The sequence below is a fragment of the Elephantulus edwardii genome, unplaced genomic scaffold (genome assembly GCF_000299155.1).
Source record: "Elephantulus edwardii isolate Elephantulus edwardi_28Jun2011 unplaced genomic scaffold, EleEdw1.0 scaffold00096, whole genome shotgun sequence".
In the NCBI taxonomy this organism is placed as follows: Eukaryota; Metazoa; Chordata; class Mammalia; order Macroscelidea; family Macroscelididae; genus Elephantulus; species Elephantulus edwardii.
The window spans coordinates 11,372,132-11,392,025 of NW_006399846.1; the positions used below are offsets into that span (position 1 = coordinate 11,372,132).

The 19,894-nt window shown below is 46.1% G+C and overlaps 1 protein-coding gene across 1 annotated transcript in view; it reads left to right on the forward strand.

Moving 5' to 3' along the window:
- Nucleotides 1-10,358, forward strand: part of SLC6A13 (solute carrier family 6 (neurotransmitter transporter), member 13) — a 77,530-nt gene extending 67,172 nt beyond the window's left edge. The window contains exons 10-15 of the mRNA XM_006891329.1: nt 3,590-3,702; nt 4,013-4,150; nt 4,877-4,979; nt 7,505-7,605; nt 8,547-8,717; nt 10,236-10,358. Coding sequence (XP_006891391.1) covers nt 3,590-3,702; nt 4,013-4,150; nt 4,877-4,979; nt 7,505-7,605; nt 8,547-8,717; nt 10,236-10,358 — 749 coding nt within the window. The remainder of the gene's footprint in view (nt 1-3,589; nt 3,703-4,012; nt 4,151-4,876; nt 4,980-7,504; nt 7,606-8,546; nt 8,718-10,235) is intronic.
- The last annotated feature ends 9,536 nt before the right edge of the window (nt 10,359-19,894 follow it).

The window sequence follows — 19,894 nt, forward strand, 5'->3', positions numbered from 1 at the left end:
TCTAACCAGAAGAAGAAAGATCTGATGATGCACTTCTGAAAAATCAGCCCCTGAAAACCTTATGGAGCAGAGGGCTACTTTGGCAAAGGTTCATGGTGAGTCAGATCAGCTCAGTGGACGCTAGTTTTCATATGCATACAGTATTTAGACTTAACTCCCTTTGTAATCAAATAATAACCTTGAGCAAAGATATAATATTATATTATTATATATGTCGTTATGTACTGTCCAGTAAGAACCACCTCATAGCTGACCCTCCAGTGAATTTTCAGAGACAGTAAATTGCACGGGAGGAGATTAGCAATCCTTCTCTTGTGGAGCAGCTGGTGGATTGGAACCCCTGCCTTTGGGTTCGCAGTGGAACTCCTTACTTCTAAATCACCAGAGCTCCCATATAATACACAAATAGAAAAGAATATGTAATATTATATGTATATAATACACACAGTGCTCTGTAGCTTCTCTTCCTTTATTCAATTTAAAATATATTTCAGAGCTGAGTTATGAAGATTCTCCCCCTTTGAAAATTACTTTCTGAGTTCCCCAGCGGTCCCGTGGATCTGTCTCTTGCTTCAACAGTGTTTGGACGGAACAGACCCGGCGACTTCCCCCCTTCCAACCTCCGACTACCCTCCAACGTCACCTCCAGGCGTAACCTCGGGACCATCTCAACCATCTCCTATTTTCGGGACCAGCTAACACCTTTTTTTTTGTTAGCCCCAAAACCTCGACCAACTATGAGCTCTCAGATCCGTCAAAATTATTCCGCCGAAGCAGAAGCTGGCGTCAACCTGCACCTGCGGGCCTCTTACACCTACCTCTCTCTGGGTTTTTATTTTGACCGCAATGATGTGGCCTTGGAAGGCGTGGGGCACTTCTTCCGCGAGTTGGCGAGTGAGAAGCGCGAGGGTGCCGAGCGGCTCTTGAAGCTGCAAAACCAGCGCGGCAGGCGAGTCCTCTTCCAAGATATCCAGAAGCCATCCCAGGATGAGTGGTGTAAAACCCTGGACGCTATGCAGGCAGCGCTGGCCTTGGAGAAGAACCTAAACCAGGCCCTTCTGGATCTGCACGCCGTGGGTTCCGCCCACATTGACCCCCATCTCTGTGATTTTCTGGAGAACCACTTCCTGGACGAGGAAGTGAAACTGCTGAAGAAGATGGGTGACCATCTGACCAACATTAGAAGACTGGGCGGCCCCCAGGCTGGGCTGGGCGAGTATCTCTTTGAGCGTCTCACCCTCAAGCACGACTAGGGGTCTGCGGGGACTTGCAGGGGGAAACCTCTGTGTCCCCCTGCCAACAGCAGCAAGCTTCTCTATCCCACCCTGATGTAGAATCTTATCCACCCAGAAGCCCTTCGCCCAAGCCTTGGACCAAATGAAACAATAAAGCTTTTTGCAACAGCTAAAAAAAAAAAAAAAAAAAAAAATTACTTTCTTTCTACTGTACCTTCATTTTATTTGTTATTGTTTTGATTTTTAAAGCAAAATCTAGGAAGGACTGGTTCCCGTATCATGACATCCTGTAATGTTTCTCTCTCTTTTGCACTGTGTCTTCTGGTCCATCAGACACTTTCACATTGTAACTACAAGACAATTTTTCATCTGCGCATTCACAAACACACCCTTTTCTGTAGAATCCCAGCTACGCCGTACAAAGCAATTGACATTACTGGTTCATTTTACAAATGGCAGTAGCTGACCTCTATGGTGAGGTTGTGAAGATGGTGCAGGATCGAGCAGGATTTCAATCTGCTGTACGGTGGGTCCCTCTGAAGGAGAGTCAACTCAGTGGCACCCAACAACAGTAAGGCCTGTGAAAGCTACAAACCAGTGTAAGGTGGAACCCTGTCAGAGAAGGAAAATGCAAATAGTTCCACTAAAATAAGGGATAGAAAATCCAGAAGACTGTACCTTGCCAGAGATGGAAAATTCGCGTGAACCTGACAAGCCAGGCAGTCACATTGAGTTCTGGCGCTCACAGATTTCACTATGAATTGCCAGGAACTGTACAAAGCATTTTGTCTATCTTGAACAGTGGGAAGTCTGTGAGGCAGCTATTAGTACTATTCCCATCAACTGGAGAGGTCACTGGTACCTGAGGCGTAAATGGTGACTTGTTCAAGGTCACACAATGATACTCTTTTATCTTCCAAAGGAAGCTTCCTGTGGATGAATCCAGGGTTTGGTGTGTGAATTTGTTCCTAGTATTTGAGTCCACTGAAGTGAATGTTCATTTATACAGGCTGTGTACTAGTGGTACTCAGGAAGCAATACCAGTTCACTCATTGTAAACTCAATTCATTGCTGTTGAATTGGAACTGACTCGAAGCTGACCCTCCAGCAGGTTTTCAGAGGCTGTAACTCTCATTGTTGTGTTGTTATGTGACTTCAAGTCGCCTGTGACTCATAGTGACCCTATGTACCCTAAACCCTGCTCTGTCCTCTGCCAATCTCACTGTCTCCAACATACCCAACCTGATTACCTCAGTCACTGAATCAATCCACCTCATAGAAGGTCTTCCTCTCCTGTGCTGTCCCTCCACCCTCCCAAGCATGACATCCCTCTCCAAGGATTGGTTCCTCCTTGTAATATGTTCAAAGTATGTTAGACGAAGCCTCAGAATTCTTGCCTCCAAGACTCAAAGCTGACTCTCCAGCAGATTTTCAGAGGCTGTACCTCTTGTAGGAAGAGATTTCCTATCTTCCTCCTGAGGAACAGCTGGTAGATTTGAACCACCTTCCTTTGGGTTGACAGCACAACTCCTTACCCATTAGGCCATGAGAACTCATTCTGTCACTCATTGTTAGGTTACAGAAAAAAAATGTGAGTGCAGAGGTAGTAAATTGGTGGCTCCAATCTAATCTTGTCTTGTATGGATTTTTCTTTGGTACTGACCTCTTTCTACAAACAGCAGAATAATTCCTGGGCAGCGCCATGATTGTTCCAGTGTTCCTATGGCCTCACCATTTCCTTTTGTTTTTTTATCAGTTCAGCTTTACAAATTCCCACAACCTGTCTGACTGTGAGTTCTTTTTAAGCTTGAAATCTCTTGTTTGAGGCACTAGATTTGAGGATCTGGGAGAAGAATGCAGAGAGATGAGGATGGACATGCCGTCTTTCTACTTTCCAAAGCCCCTTCATGCCCATGCATTCTAGGTTCTGGTCCTGCCAGTGAGAGTACAGTGGGAGGTGCCTTAGAAGTGTGGGGACAGCGATTTGAGTGACTTTCCCCAGGTGAGGATGGAGGTAGCAATGGTAGCTGTGAGATTAAATCCCCTCTAACCTATTGCTGTTGAGTCAATTTCAACTCATCATAACTCTAGGGGACAGAGTAGAACTACCCGATAGGGATTCCAAGGTTCACTCCTTATGAAGAAGACAGGGACATCTTTCTTCTAAGGAGTGGCTGATGGGTGCTGTCAACCTTTCAGTTAGTGGTCGAGCAATCAATCCCTGTGCCACAAGGACTCCTTGAAGTTACCCCTGCTCCTGTCATGCCACAGCCCCACGCAGGGGATCTTTGGCATGGCACATGGCCTGGATCCAGCCCAGGCACTGGGCTCTGTTCCTCTGCTCCCTGCTGTAGGCCCTGGCCTGGCTTTCATCGCCTACCCTCGGGCTGTGGTGATGCTTCCCTTCTCTCCACTGTGGGCCTGCTGCTTCTTCTTCATGGTCGTCCTCCTGGGACTGGATAGCCAGGTACTGATGGGTGACACATTCAGAGCCCAAGAGGAGTGGATGAGGGTGTGGGCTGGGGCTGGGGGCACACGGGTGGGCACAAGGTTGAGCTTCACATCCTGAGATGTTTTCAAATAACTGAGGACTGTGTCAAGGTTCAAGTGGATGCCGTTCGGGGAAACAAGAAGAACTTTGAAGGGTGGCTTCAAATTTAACCATGCAAAGACAGACAAGGACAAAAGAGTTTTCCTCTGAGAAAAGAAGCCACAGCTAGCTGCTGAGCTCGGCCTGGAGCTCTCTTTCCCTCCAATTCTTTTGCCCTCTCATCCAGTTTGTGTGCGTAGAAAGCCTGGTGACGGCGCTGGTGGACATGTACCCCCGTGTATTCCGCAAGAAGAACCGGAGGGAGATGCTCATCCTTACAGTGTCTGTTATCTCTTTCCTCGTCGGGCTGGTGATGCTCACAGAGGTGAGGGCCTGGAAGACCGCAAGGTGGGGCCCCGCGAGGCACTTGTCTTGTAGAACAGACTGCAGTGGGTTCAGGACACAGGGGCACCCTCTTTTCTCAGCCATGAAAGGCAAAAGTAGGCAGGTCCTTCCCCTGGCCTTGAGGCATCAGCCACCTACCTCTGCGGATGACAGAGCTAAATTGACTCCCTATGCATTTTAGTGGTGTGGAAAGATGGTGAGGGAGGATCTCGGGCTAGGGAAAACTGCCTCTCCACCAAGCTCCCAGGATTTCCCAGGAAGCTAAATTAAGTTCCATGGACAAGCTTCAAGGGAGGACGAGACACCACCACCACCACCACCACCCCCCCGGGATGGGTGACATTCTTTGTGAGGTTTCCAGTGAGAAGACTGCAGATGGAGCTTGTCAGCTTGATGAGATGACAATTCATAACTTGATCTCACACTAAAAAAAACGCCAACTCTGCAGTATGGCTTTGGCTTCTGGGGTCAATCCCTGAAAGTTCTCAGAAATAATCTAGCAATAGCTGTCTGGTTTTATCTTTAAACAATTTTTTAAAAAGTCTTTTATGTCTGTCTAGTGCTTCATAGCTCACAAAATTACATTCTCTGATAGTTTGTTTCCTGTGATTCTCATCAGCTTTACCCAAAGGTGTGAGGCTAGAGGGCATAGGGGTAAATCTAGCTCCTTTGACTAAAGTTTTTTTAAAAACATTCTTTCTGGCAGGGTGGCATGTACGTGTTTCAGATCTTTGACTACTACGCAGCCAGTGGCATGTGCCTCCTGTTTGTGGCCATCTTTGAGTCCTTCTGTGTGGCTTGGGTTTATGGTGAGTGGCTCCTTCCCCAGCGCTATCCCTGGTTCTCTTCCACCCCCAGGGCTTTTAGGCAAAAGATCATCATCCCCTGTCACATCTACCTTTCTCTGTTCCCTCTACCCCACCTCAAAAATCTTGTTGTTGTTGTTAAGTACCTGGTAGTCAGAACCAAATCACAGCTGACCCTGGAGCAGGTTTTCAGAGGCAGTAAATCACATGGGAGGAGACTGCCCATCTTTCTCCCACAGAGCAACTGGTGGATTCAAACTGAACGCCCTCCAGTTAGCAGTGCAACTCCTTACGACAAAGCCACCTAAATTGTTCTATTCGACTCTTCCTCTACAGCTTATCTTGCCTACTCTTCTGGCCTTTGCTTTTAAAATAACTTCTTTTATTTTGTGGTTGAGGATATGCATAGCAAAATCATACACCAACTCAATCAACAGTTTCTACATATGGAATCCTGCGTCACTGATTACATTCTTGGAGTTGAGCAGCCAATTCTCAAATTTAGTTTTGTTTTTTTTTTTAAAGTTATAAAAAGTTTAATTTTCTTTTGTTTATACCTTCTTTTTAAATATTTTTAAATTTTATATTGGTTTGCGTGCAATAATTCATACACACCATGTTTCACACACTCTTTCATTCACTCATCTTCTTTTTCTGAGTTGTTTCACCTTTATCAACATGAGCTCACTGTGCCCTAAAGTTTCTGTCTAACCTTTTGAGTTGCAGGTGTCAATTTTATTCCATAGAGATAGAACTCAAAAAAGCATACTGTTCAAGGCAGACATTATTAGTTAAACCAACCTATTATTTGATTTAAAGAAGACTTCAGGGGATACTTTAAATTTAACCTACAACCAAGAGAGAATAAAATAGATGAATGGGACCTTCTAAGAATCAAATTCCTATGCACATCAAAAACTTCTCCAATAGGGTAAAAAGGAAACCCATAGACTGGGAAAAAATATTTGGCAATCACATATCTGATAAGAAATTTGTGTCTAAATTTTATAGAATATTCCATAACTCCAACAAGAAAAAGATAATAACCCAGTTACAAAATGGACACAGGAAGTGAATAGACAATTCATCAAAGAAGACATTCAGATGGCAAACACAGAAAAAAATGTTCAAAATCCCTAGCTATCAGAGTTGTGCAAATCAAAACAACTGTGAGATATCATCTTACCCTAGCAACAATAGCAAAGTTCAATAGGCCAACAAATAAATGATGGTGAGGTTGTGGAGAAATTGGAACTCTTATTCACTGGTGCTGGGAATGTAAAATGATACAACCACTATGAAAGGCAGTCTGGTGCTTTCTCAAAAAGTTGGAAATAGGAAGACCATTTGACCTAGCAATTGTACTACTGGGAATATATCCTAAAGAAACCAGAACTGCCACCCAAATAGATGTAGCCACACCCATATCTTCACAATAGCAAAGAGGTGGAAGCAACCCAAGTGTAATCAACAAACAAATGGATAGAAAAACAATGGTACATTCACACAATGGAATGTTATGCAGCACTGAAAACAATGAACTTGTAAAATAATACAAACAGCAGGGAGCCTGGAGAACAGGGAGCCTGCTGAGTGAAATATCTCAGTCACAAAAGGACAAACACTGCATAACACCTCTGTTATAAAGTAGAACAGACATTGAGTGAAGGGATGGGGAAAAATAGGGAAAAGAGTGGATAGATAATGAACACTGCCTTAGAACAGATGAAGGTAAGAACTGTCTGAAAGGAATATATGATTAAGCATTATATATATATGACAACAATCTGTAACAATGGATGTATTGTGACATGATTTGGGGAATGGAGAAGGGGAAAGAAAATCTTCAACAATGAAAAACAATAATAAATATTATTGTTGTTTTGTATCATAGAGTTGGAACTGACCCATAGCTGATCCGTCAGTGGGTTTTCAGAGGCAGTAAATCACACAGGAGGAGATTGCCCATACTTTTCCTATGGAGCTACTGGTGGCCTTGAATCACATGCCTTCAGGATTGCAGCACAGCTTCTTGCCACTAGGCCACCAAAGCTCCCTAATACATATTACTGAAAAATAAATGTAATATTTAAATTTAAGATGATCTCAGAGCAATAGTTTCAAGGGTTTACCTAGCCTCTATAGCTCTAGAAAGTCTGGATAGCATGAGAATTTACAATTCTCTGAGCTGTATTTCCCCCTCTTTTGATAAAGATCTCTCTAATAAGTATTTTACAGAATACTTAAACCATCTTTCTGACTTTGACTGTATCTAAACCACCTGACATGGTCCCCAAACTTTAACAACCTTGAGTTTCAAGAAACTATTACCTTTTCCCAAGCCAAGTTCTACCCACTTCTGTTTATATTATTAACTCCAGGGAAGAGTCTTCTTCTAGCACTGGTTTGAAAAGATGACTGAGGTCTCTTCTTTCTAATGATCCTCGTCTGTCCTAGTTTGTGTGGGTCCCATCCTGATGCTTCTGATGCTAAAGAATGTCTTTTTTTCTCTTCCTCCTTCATGATAGGAGCTGGGCGCTTCTATGACAACATTGAAGACATGATTGGGTATAGGCCATGGCCTCTTATCAAATATTGCTGGCTCTTCTTCACACCAGCTGTGTGCACAGTAAGATAATCTTCAGAGGGTAAATCCAGAAAGAAGGAGAGAGAGATGGTGGTGGTAGCAGGGTAGATAGACCATTAGACCTAGACGGGACTTCTTCTTGGGGTTTGAAAAACATCTTAGATTTTCTAATTCTCCTGTTGGATTTTAGAAAAAGATAGCAAGATAGATTCTTCCTTTGCATTTCACAGAAGGATAAACTGAGGCCCAGACTGTCAGATGGCTTGATCAATGCCACAGTGTGAGTCTAACATCATAGCTAGACAAAATATCAAGTACATTAGGATATGCATAAAAATACTAATAAACATAGCAATAATAATAGCTATAGTTCTAGGGCACTTACTTTATGCCAGTCAAAAAGCACTTTATGCGTATTAACTTATTAAATTCTTACAAGAACTCCATGAGTTAGGTCTTGCCATTGTACTCCTTTTACAAATGCATAGCTAAGTAAGTGAAAGAGAGCTAGTGGTCAAGATCAGCAATGTGAGCCTTTAACCCCTATGCACTGCTTCCTCTTGTTTTATCTCTTTATGTCAGCTAGTCCTCTTCAGTAGGATATAAATTAGGTACAGAGAGGAAAGGAGGTTGGTTCCTATCCTTGAGGAACTCATGGTCCACATTAGTTGTTCAAGAGACTTAAGTTACCACTACTCCATCCCACCAAGCACATAAGCACGTCTGGGTTGTGAAGGGAGAGTGGTGTTCAATCATATGTACAGATGTCCAGGGACATGAGCATCTCAAATGACAGTGTACCTTGAAAATGCTCGCTCACTGGGGGTTATGAACTTTGAACAGAATATAGTTGGAGATTTGAAGGAGAGCCCAGAGACAGATCCAGCCATGGAATGTGACCTCTGCAAAAGGGCTCTTCCAGATGGGGCAGTGAGGAGCAAGGACGCCTTCATCCTGTGATTCCTTCCTTTCTCTCATCACAGGCCACCTTCCTCTTTTCCTTGGTCAAGTACACGCCACTGACCTACAACAAGAAGTATACATACCCCTGGTGGGGTGATGCCCTGGGCTGGCTCCTGGCTCTCTCCTCCATGATCTGCATTCCCACCTGGAGCTTCTACAAACTCAGCACTCTCAAGGGCTCCTTCAGAGAGGTAGGGAGTTTAGTAGAGAGGGAAGTTATTAGAAAGGGAATTGACACTATCAGGAAAGGTCATTGCTAGGTGCCATCAAGTCAACCACAACTTCTAGTGACCCTGACAACAGATCAGAACCTTACCCTATTGGGTGCCATCCTCACACTCTCCGCCATGCTCAAACCTATTGCTGCAATCACCGCATCAATCCATCTCCTTGAGGGTTTCCGTCTTTCTCTGACTCTGCCTTTCCCAGCATAATGTCTTTTTCCAAGGACTGCCCCCCCCTTGACAACATGCCAAAGTACATGAGACAAAGGATCTTGGTGCTTCCTCCAAAACAGATTTATTTGTTCTTTTGGCAGTCCATGATTTATGCAATACCTTTTTTTAAAATTAAATTTTATTAATTTTAATGAACATTTACAGAGATTTGGGGTTTCCATTCATTCATTGTTGCACTATTTTCTCTACCCTCCCCCCCCCAGTTTGTTCCTTTTTTTCCCCCTTGAAAGTCTGTTTTAATTGCCCAATTGCCACAGTGCTTGTCAAAGCCAGTTCTGATTAATCTCCTTTGTCAGTGTGTCCTCCATTCCCTATCACTCCTCCCTGAGAGAGACTTCACCCTGATTCATAAGGAAAAGGGGACGGCGTATTCTCTTAGCTACTTCCTATGTAATACTCTTTGCCGACAGCTAGATTGTTCTTCAGTAATGCTTATTCATTGTCCAGCTTTTAGATGCATAGCAAGCCATTGAAAATGCCATGGTTTGGGTCAGAAACACCTTACTCTTTAAGCTGAAATCCTTATTCTTTGGCATTTTGAAAAGGTCCTTGACAGCAGATTTCCCCAATGCAACCCATTATAAAGAGGTTGTTGTTGTTAGGATCCCTTTGTAATAGGTGAGCTGTCTATCAAGGATAGAAGCTAGAATGCAGAGGAGCCAGTGAGCCTGACATGGGTAGGATAGAGTTTTTAGCCACCACCTATCTATCTTGTCATACTCTGAAGGCTTTTATGTTGCTGTGCCGCTGGAAATATGTCACTGGTATTTCAAATACCCGCAGGTTCCTTTCTGGTAGACAGGTTCCAGAGGAGCTGCTCATCTAAGACAGATTAAAAACAAAGGCCTGATGATAAACTTCTGAAAATTAGTCAATTAAAACCTAATGGACCATGACAGAATATTGTTGACAATGGTGCTGGACGATGAGTCTCTTGGTAGGAAGACATTCAACTGTCAATTCAGATGTATCAATGACCATGAAGATGACCCAGGACCAGGTAGTGCTTCGTTCTGCTGTACACGGTCACCATAAGTTGGAGGTGACTCGACAGCAATGAACAATAACAAAATGCTTAGAAGTTGCAGAAAGAGATTGGGTTGTTCTTTCTTTTGTGATAGAGGTACACACTATGATCATAGGATCAGCACCTGGAAGATACATTAAGGCCGGCACATTGTTGCTGAGGGAAGCTGACATTCCTGCCCACCCCCTTCCACTTCCTAACAGCATCCTCCACTCTCCTTCCAGAGAATACGCCAGCTCATCTGCCCAGCTGAGGACTTGCCCAAAAAGAACCGAGCAGGACCTCCCACTTCTGCCTCACCCAAGACGTCACTTCTCAGACTCACAGAACTCGAGTCCCACTGCTAAGAGGACAGATCCTTGCATGGTGCCTGGGAGTCAGGCTGAGGGGATAGCCGCAGAGAGGAGGCGGCAGAAGTAGCCCCTCTGTGCTTTTCTGCCCCTCCCTGACATAGCTAGGACAGGAGGAGATAATTGAAAATCTGGCTTCTGAGTTGGAACCTCCCACTCCAACTTCCGTGCTCCAGGGGTGGTTTGAACAGATGGGAAATGCCAGTATTAAAACGTCTCTATACTAGCAAGGGCTGGTGCACTGGTGAGAGCTTTGTCAGCCTAGGGGTCCTCCCACCCTTCATTCCATTAAATCCATGTTCTTCTTACCAACTGCAAGCGATTCTGCCTGGTTTCTGTCCCTCTAGCTCACTTCCTCAACTACCTCCCCACTTTTCAGAGCCTTGTCTATTCCCCACCTTTCCTTCAATCACCAAGTCCTCTGTGTGACAAACAGATTGCTATGGGGAAGGAGTGGTGGGGCTGAGCTGGGATCCTTCATCGTCAGACACTGGACTACAGGAGGCCACCTCACCTCCTTCCAGGCTTCCCCTAGAGATCCTTCTCTCTGTGCTCTGTGGAATGAAAGGAAATTGGGGACAGAGTGGGAAGAGGAGGCCTGAGTTCTGGTTAGAGACATGGAAGAAGAGAGGGGTTGCTTCTTCCTGTCACATTTCCTTTGCCATGTCATTGCCTACCTGTCCCCACTTGCCAAGACTGTGCCTGTGTGTGTTGAACCAGGGCACATCAGTGCTTGGGGCACATCACAGCGACTGGCTGTGACAGCAAGCCGGAGGCTCTGCTCATATAAAGCCCCACAGAGCAGAGTACTACCCCAACTCAGCCAGCAGGGGGCACCTGCTTCCTCGGGACCACATCACCCTCGTGCATAGGAGGCTAAGAGATACTGGATGCTGTTCCTACCGGAGATGGCCACAAGAGGTGGCTCTCCTATGTCCAAGCCATGCTATGGTCCAAGATGTGGATATGACCTTTAGAGTCAGGCTATGAGGGGATCCAGGTGGAAGGCAGAGCCTGTCCTACCTTCAGATTGATGGGCTTAACCTCAGATCACCTTACTGAAGTGTGTAGCTTATGTCTGAGCTGGGCTGTGGAGCTGGGACACACAGATCTTTGTTTGTTTATGTGTGATTGTGTAAGATGCTGAACACACACAGCTGCATTTCTCCCTGGCTGAGTGCCGCGGCGGCACCAATGATTAACGTGCTCAGCTGAATTGTAAACCACAAGTTGGGAGTTTCAAGTGCACCCAGAGGTGCCTCCAAAGAAAGGCTTGGCAACCTAGTTTAGAAGAACCAGTGTTGAATGCCTTAGGGAGGACATTTCTGCTTTCATACACATGGGGCCATCATGAGTTAAAATAAAACTCAAAACCAACTGATTACGCAGGCTTAGACATCTGCCTGTGTTCCCTCCTTGTCTGGGTGATTCTTCCCGGGCTGGCCAGGATGAGAGTGTTCTGTGAGTCTTGGGACTGGGATGTGAGCTGCTTTCCTTATTTTGCTGTTGTTGTTACTCTTGGAAGAGTTTATAAAGTAATGACAACAATTCTACTGTGTATTGGCCTCGTCCACTCCTTTCTGGAAAAGTAACGAGAGGCTCAATTAATGAGAGAGATAAGCCCATTAGAGAGACCACCTGAAAGTCTAGGTATCACCCAGCCAGCACCTCCCTCCATCCGTCAATGTTTCCGTGACACTGACTCTGTGGTACCATGCTGTGCTCCTGACACAGTGATGAAAGAAAGCAGATCTACTTAAACAAGAAACTGTGACAAGCGCTGGGAAGGAAAAGAGCAGAGTGCTAGGGGAAATAGTAACAAGAGCTCAGGACGGACAGTGTAGAAGGCTTGGTGAGGAAGGAGTATCTATCTTTCTAGCCATCGATTATAATCAAGGCAGAGCCCAAGAAAGTAAGTAGGCAGTTCAACAATGATGGTTTGATTCCTACTAGAAGGATTCATAGCTGGTTATAGTGGGAAAAGAACCTTGGCAGGGTAGACTATCCAATAAGCAAGGTAAGCATGGACTTGCTTGTATTTACTTACTAATCTGCAGTGAACAGTTAGACATGTTTCTTACAACAGGACAACGTCACTTGAGTTTCAAGAAAACTTGAGTAAGAAGAGCATGCCAAATTGTTCACTGCAGATCAGTAAGCAAGCACAAGTCAACTTTTGCTTACTGGGTACCCTATTCTTGACAGAGATTGTTAATTATTCTTTTTTAAAGTCTTAACGTCTATTCCAGTAAACTTGCTTTTTATAGGCATTGGTAGAAACTCATTACTTTTCAGAGAGATTTCTTTGAAAAGTGGAAAAAATATACAGGCTTACACTTTTATTTCAAATATGCATAGTAATTACCCAGGGAGAAAGAGTCTCCATTTTCTGCTTGTTGAGAGCGACTAGATTGTTAAAGAATGAAAGGCTGAACTACCCTCTGACACAGCTGGGGGACCCTGCTTCTCCTCCAGTTCTCCTGAAGGGCGGGGGTGGCCACGCTGGCCTTCTCATGTTGGGGACAGAGGCCTCTTCTCATTGCCTTCTCAGGCCCGTGCACCCACTCCTCAGCCAGGTACCTCAAAAGCAGCAGCACACAGGGCCCCGCAGAACCGACCGTCTTCCACCCAACACAAACCCTTCCTGCTTTGACAGCTCTGTACCAATGCTGCTGCCAGGAGACCCGCACCAAAGAGCACGGCTCCAGACAAGGCCACATGAAACCCTGGTGCTGCCATGCCTTATTTCAGGGGTCACTTCCCCAAGGATCCCCAGGAATCTGCTCCCAGACTCTGAGGGAGGAAGGTTACCCTTTCACACTACCCTTCCGCATTAGGGATAACTCCATGTCCAGGAAGCACATACTGATTTTTTGTCCTCTGTGTTGTAATGGTTAAGGGGGAAAGAAGAATTGTGCTTAAAACTTTAAAGATTCTTGAGGTGACCGGGTGCATGAACACCCTAAATGCTGTGTGATGGCTATGGGGCTGTGGGTAGATTGAAGCCTCCCTTAGTGCTAACAGCTATAAGCAAAATGCCTTTACTAGCTATTCCAAAGGTAGCAGAACTTGTAAATAATCTTTGGTTCATCTGAGGCAGAATCAGGTTTTTGAAGGAGTAGCATCTGCTTTAAGTCCATTCTGTCTCCCACGAGATGATGGGTGTCTCTGCTGATCCTCAACGCACTGCCTGCTGAAGCAGAGAGTCGAAGTGACAGCCCAGCCGGGCCCCATCTGCTCTGATATGACCACACTTCATTAGTTTTAATTTACATAATGGAAATTAAATGATAACATTTCCCCCACCCCAAAGCAAAAACTTCCAGAAGAGGACTTTGGCTTAAAATACAACATAGCATGTTTTTCATTAAATAACCCCCCCCCAAAGAAAATAAAAAAGGAATGACTGCTGCATGGAGAGGCTTCAATTCTGTAGAAGGTTCTGTGGGGTTGGTAGAGAAACAGATAAAGACCAGCCATACCTGGAAATGGAATCCTGGATGTGGTGGAGAAATATCGTTCACTACAGATTACTAAATTAGCACAAATGCCCACTGTGCTTAAATTAGGTAATCTGACACTGCCCTTTGGCATATGAATCAGGAGTTAAGAGTTCTAGCCTGGGCCTACCTCTAACTTCTACCTTGCTTTGTGCCCTACAGAAGTGATTTCAGATTTGAGTTCTTAATTTTTCAGCTAATATACTATACATCCCCCTACCAAGTTTGCTGTAGGGTCCTAAGAGCTAATGGGTGTGAGAGTCCTTTCAGATTCTCTACGCTGAACAGTATGAGGTCTTTAAGTCACTTGGTGGGATAGGAAGGGGAGCTTTTCTACCAAGCCAAGTAGAGCTGGCATGCCAAGATGCAAGAGAAAGGCCGCTGACCCAGGTGAGAGCCAAGAAAGGGAGCAAGGGGTCCATGGGCTAAAGGAGTGAAGGAATGGTGTGTGTGGGAACGGCCCTGGGGGAGGACATTGGCCCATTCCCAGGAAAAGACAAAATGAAGAGGAGGCCTCTCTACTCCAGAGGCCACACCTACTTCAGAAAAGAGATTGTGGGGAAAAGGCAGGTGAGGATGCAGTGGGGCAAGTCATAGGTGACTAGAGAGAGCAGACGTGATGGTAGCTGTGTTGAGTTACACATCACAGCTGCAGTGGAGATGGAGTGTGAACAGGGAGGCACTTGTAGGTTCTCAGGTCACCAGGCTGCTTTAGGACCTCAGACCTCAGACTTTGCGTACAAGGACATACACCCACATCTCAGATTTATACATGTGTACACAAATGCACTTGGGTGCACACGCATACACCTATACACACCCTTTCACATATCAGAGAACATGTGCACAAACTCAGAGACACCCCAGCCGAGCATACTCCTTTTTGTGACCTTCTGCAAGCTAGCCTCTCTGATCCTCTATAAAAGAGAATGGTAGGGGCAATCTCCTACTGTGCCAGTTGGATCTGACTCGACAGTACACAACAAGAAAAAAGGAAAAGGGGGGGAGAGAATTAAGAAAAGAGAATAGTAACCCTTGCATGGCAGTGTTGTTGGAATCCAACAAAGGGTGTAGGAACAGCTGCCTGAGTAAGTCCTGTAAGTAAGCATCCTAGTAACTTCATGCTATTTCCATGGCCCCAGCCCCATGCATTAGGTTGCAGTGAGCCCTAGCAAGGGGGCTAGGCACTCATCTGCCCAAGTATGTTTTCTAAAAGTAAGGGAGAGGTAGTCCTAAAATAGCCCAGATCCATTGTTCATACGGCTGCTATGAGTTGTAGTCAACTTGAGGGCACTTAACAATATATACAACAGCAGCTAATAACAACAACTGTGGCTCACCAGTCCTGGTCAGCACAGCACATTGTCCCAGAAAAGAAGGGGACTGGATCTGAGCCCTACAAGAACTGGTCTATCCTCTTGGTCTGGAGAACAATGCCTTCCCATAAAGGGGAAGGCCAGAATATTTTCCTCCTCATTTTTCATTCATTTATCCATTGATCATTCTGTTTCTCCATCTACCTGTCTGTCATTTCATCCATCCATCCATCCATCCATCCATCCATCCATCCATCCATCCAATAAACAACACAAGCCTACTCTGAGCCAACATTGTATGAAATCCAAGAGGTAGAATGACCTCTGTCCATTTAAACATTCATGATCTGGGAAACAGCATGCTACAGGAGGATCTGTATAGATTTTAGAGCCAGAGGTCCAGGTTAAAATCTCAGCTCTACCATTTACTTGCTATCTGGCTTGGGGACAAATTACTTAATTTTTGTTTGCCCGAGTTAACACATTTGCGAAATGGGGTTAATAATGTTTATACTTCAAGGTTCTCATAGGGATCAAATGAGGTAGGAGGTACCATACCTACCCTGAATTAGATGCTGAGGAGGGTCCCACTTCCCTAAGAGCAATCATGGGTTTAGATGATGAGGGTGGTGAAGGCAGTCTATATGGGGTCTAAGGATTCTTGCTGCAGAAGACAACGGATTCATTTCACCCTGTCTCCTCTAGACCCTGGACATGTATTGGTATGGAAAGAGCTCAGTCTTAGCTGGCTTTTTGAGATAAAGTAGAAATTCTTGTTTTTTGCAAAGATAGGGGAGGAGTTTAACAATTGGTCTATATACCCAGTGGCTTGGGATTCAGTGAAGGAGGGTTCTGGAGAATGCTGAGACCAAGGCCATAGACAGAAAGAAAAGAGTAGAGAAGGGTTGTTCTTGGGTGCAATTGAGTTGAGTATGACCCCCAGTGACTCTATGAACAACAGATTTGAACCCTGTCCTATCCTGTGCCATCTTCACACTTCCTGACACATCAGAGCCCATTGCAGCAGTCACTGTGTCAACTCATCTGGTTGAGGGTCTTCCTTTCTTTCTCCAACCCTCTACCTTTCCAAGCATGGTGACCTTCTCCAAGGAATAGCCTCTCCTAGCAACAAGCCCAAAGTATATGAGACAAAGCTTTATCATATTTGTCTCCATGGCGCACTCTGGCTGCACTTTCTCCAAGACATAGTCCTTTTTTTCTTTTGGCAGTTCATGGGTTATTCAGTGCTCTTCTCCAAAATCATAGCTCAAAGGCATCAATTTTTCTTCTGTCATCCTTATTCATTGTCCAGCTCTGAGATGCATAGCAAGTGATAGGAAAGACCATGCACTGAATCAGATGCAACTTAGTCCTCAAACTGATGTCATTGCTCTTCAATAATTTGAAGAAGTCCTTGATTGCTGATTTTAGTTAGTTCATTTCTGGGGGAAATCAGACTCTTGATCACTTCCTGGACCAGGTCAAATGAGATGGCTATTCTCTTACAGGAGAGCCTCTCAGTAGGTCAAATGGTTAAGGTGCTTGACTATTATCTGAAAGGTTGGAGATGGAGTCTACCCAGAGGTGCCTCAGAAGAAAAGCCTAATGGTCTCTTCCACAAAACCAGCTCTTAAAAACTATGGAGCACAGCTCTACTCTAACCATCATGGAGTCCCCATTGGTTGGAATAGACTCAGTGGAAAGTGGCATTCTCCTAACAGATGAGGGAGAAATGACAGGTCCTGTTGGATTGTGTGAAACTTGAAGGTAAGGTCTGTGTGGTGTGCACCAGTGTCTCCCCAGTCCTACACAAAGCTCGATACATTGGCAGCTCTACATGAATGTTGTTAGAATGAATGAATGTACGAGAAATCCACCCTCTAGCCCAGCCTGATTCTCTCCCTTTCCTGCCTGAGAGGCTGATTGCATTGTTTTGGAATAGCTGCAGCTGATAAAGCTGGTGGAGTTTGGTGTCCCCTCTGTAATGAGCTCTCTGGTCAGCACATGATCGAGCCAACATGCGATGTGGCACCCACGGCCCTAGCTGGGCATAGAGGTAGTGAGTGGTGTGGGTTCTAGCTGTGGTCCTGTTTTGACAGCCTGGTTTCTGGTTTCAGGGAGGCCAAAGGTCAGAGAACTGAGAGACTCATGTTGGATTTCTCTTGATGGGAAACCTCATTAGAGATGCTGAAGAGGCCCTAGGGATACTGAGTGGAGGTGCTTGATGGAAAACTACAGCTTGAGACTCTCTCTTCACACCCCAGTCCTGCTGGGGAAGTTCTGAAACCCAAGAGAGAAGTACATGCAAAGGGGAATTTCCCTTTCTCTCCACAACTTCCCCTCTTTCCACTCAGTCTGAAGTTGAGGTGGGCATCTTCATCATCAAGAAGGAGGCACTGATTAGGCTAATGAGTCTGAATGAAAGGTCAAGGGACAGCCAGGTGCCTAGCACCATGGGGACTTGCTCAGGAACAAGGACAAGGAGCCTGTTCTGAGAGAGCTCACTGTCACATGGCACGTCACACACACACACACACACACACACACACACACACACAAAACCAAACAACAACAACCACCCACACTCAACAGCTATCAGCCCACCCCTACTAGCAGCAAGGCTGTCACAGAAAAGAAAGCTGTAGTCCCTGCCCAGTAGATATTTGTGGTCTGCAAAACAGTATGCCATAATTAACACAAGTTAAGACTTTTGGAACCAGAAGATCCAGGTTCAAATCCCAGCCCCATCATCTAATAACTGTGTGAAATTGGGACAAATCACTTAGCTTTTCTTCAACCTAGTTATCTGTATATAATTAGCCATGTGCCTCAGTGATGAGGGCTGTCCTGAGCATTCGTACAGCTACCTTGGACCAGGACTCCACTATGCCAGCCCCTGCTTCCAAAGGACCATCACAGATACAGTAACTTCCCTTTAAGCTCCTGCAGCACCCTACATGATTTACAATACCATCTTTAACCCTCACAGCAGCCCTGCAAAGTAGATATTGTTATCTACCTTCAGCAGGTTGGGGAGCTGGGGCTCACTCAGGCCCTTGCCTAGCTCGTATGCCTGGTAAATGACAGGAGAGCTGATCCAGCTCAGGCCTATCTGGCAGCATGCCTGTGTCCCTTCCAGACAACGCCCCTTGAGATATGCTCGAAGCACTTTCTATAGGAAAATCCCAAGAAAAAGACTAGCTTTTATGAAGGTCCCAGAGTCTTGCCTTGAAGCCACAGAGGGCAGGTACTTGGTGGAAAACTCCAGCACATGATTCACCCTCCTCCCTGCCCTCGTCAGGGAGATCAGCTCCCCCTCCTCGAGGTTCTCAGATTGCAGCGTGGAGTTGGTGGGTCCTAGCCTGCTGCTCTGGTCAGAGGTAAGAGAGAGGGCTGTGTCCTGGCCCTCACATCCTAGTTGTTCTTCCCGGGGATGGGATGGTTCTAGGGGAGAGGCAAGGTGAGGAAGGGAAATGGGGAAAGGACAGAAGTGGAGGGGCAGTGAGGTTGGTGAGTGACCCCCCTCCCTTGTCCAAAGGAACAGCTCAGCCCAGCTCTGGAGGGACCTTGGGACAGTGCTCACTGGGTGGGGGTGGTACCAGCCAGAAGAGAGGAGGGGGCCTCTGGAGGAGCAGGATGAGGGTGGGGATAATTGCGGATGTAAGACTCGATTTCCTGAGCCTGGACATTGTAATCCCTGTTCACAAACTTTTGGCTTCCGTCCCTCCTGTTGCTCCTGGCATTTTTCTGCCTTTTCACTTGCCAATAGGTTTGTGTGCACGCGCGCTTTACACACACACACACACACATCTGGATCCCCCCTGGTTGTCCCAGGACAATGACTGATGGAATTCTGAGCAGCGAGAAGCAGCAGGAGGTGTGAAAGTGGACAGTTTGCTTTTCAGATCCTGTCCCTTCTGGCAGTCCCGGAGTGGCTGCCCAGGACTCTCCTGGCACCTGATGCGCGAAGCTGTGCTGACCACAGGAACTGGGACGTGCAGCTGAGGTGAGCCAGAGGGGAGCAGCTGCTCCAGAGAACCCGAAGAGTGGGATCTGGGGGCAAGTAGTGGGGAGAAAGGTGTGCTAGGAGGCTAGGCAAACTGAGGCCAGAGGAAAAGTCTGGAAGTCAGAAATCCTGGGAAAAGGGCAGGTCAGCTCAGCTCATGTCTCACCACTCACAGCATCAGAGACATTCAGGATGAAGCCTGTGTGGCAGAGAAGTCCATGTAAGGAGAGCTGCCTGACCACAGGGGGCAGGCGAGAGAGGGAGGGGGATGCAGACGGGTCCAGCGAGGTGGGAGGAAGAGTACACAGGAGCAATCCCACATTCCTGAAGGCCAGTGATTTGCCATAAAGATCCCAGACGAGGGACTCCTGCTCATCCCTGCTAGGTGTGTGCAGGGGACAGGAAGCGGGGTGATGTCTCCCTGGAGGAGAGGGTTTGGGGGTTGAGGGAAGGGCTGGCCATGCTTGTGCTAAGAGGTCAGTGAGGAAATGTACGGGTGACACAGTGGCCACCAGCTGAGTCAGGCGGCCCACAGGGTGTGAAGGACTAGGAACAGGAGTCAGGTTTTGGTGCCGTGCACACAGGTATGTGTGTGCAAAGGGACGTGACGGTAAATGGCACCAGTGTGTGCGTGGGAATGGGAAACGGTATGTGGGTGTGGGCTTCCCGGTGTCCGGGGCTGGGTCATTCGAGCACTCGATTAGGTAGTTC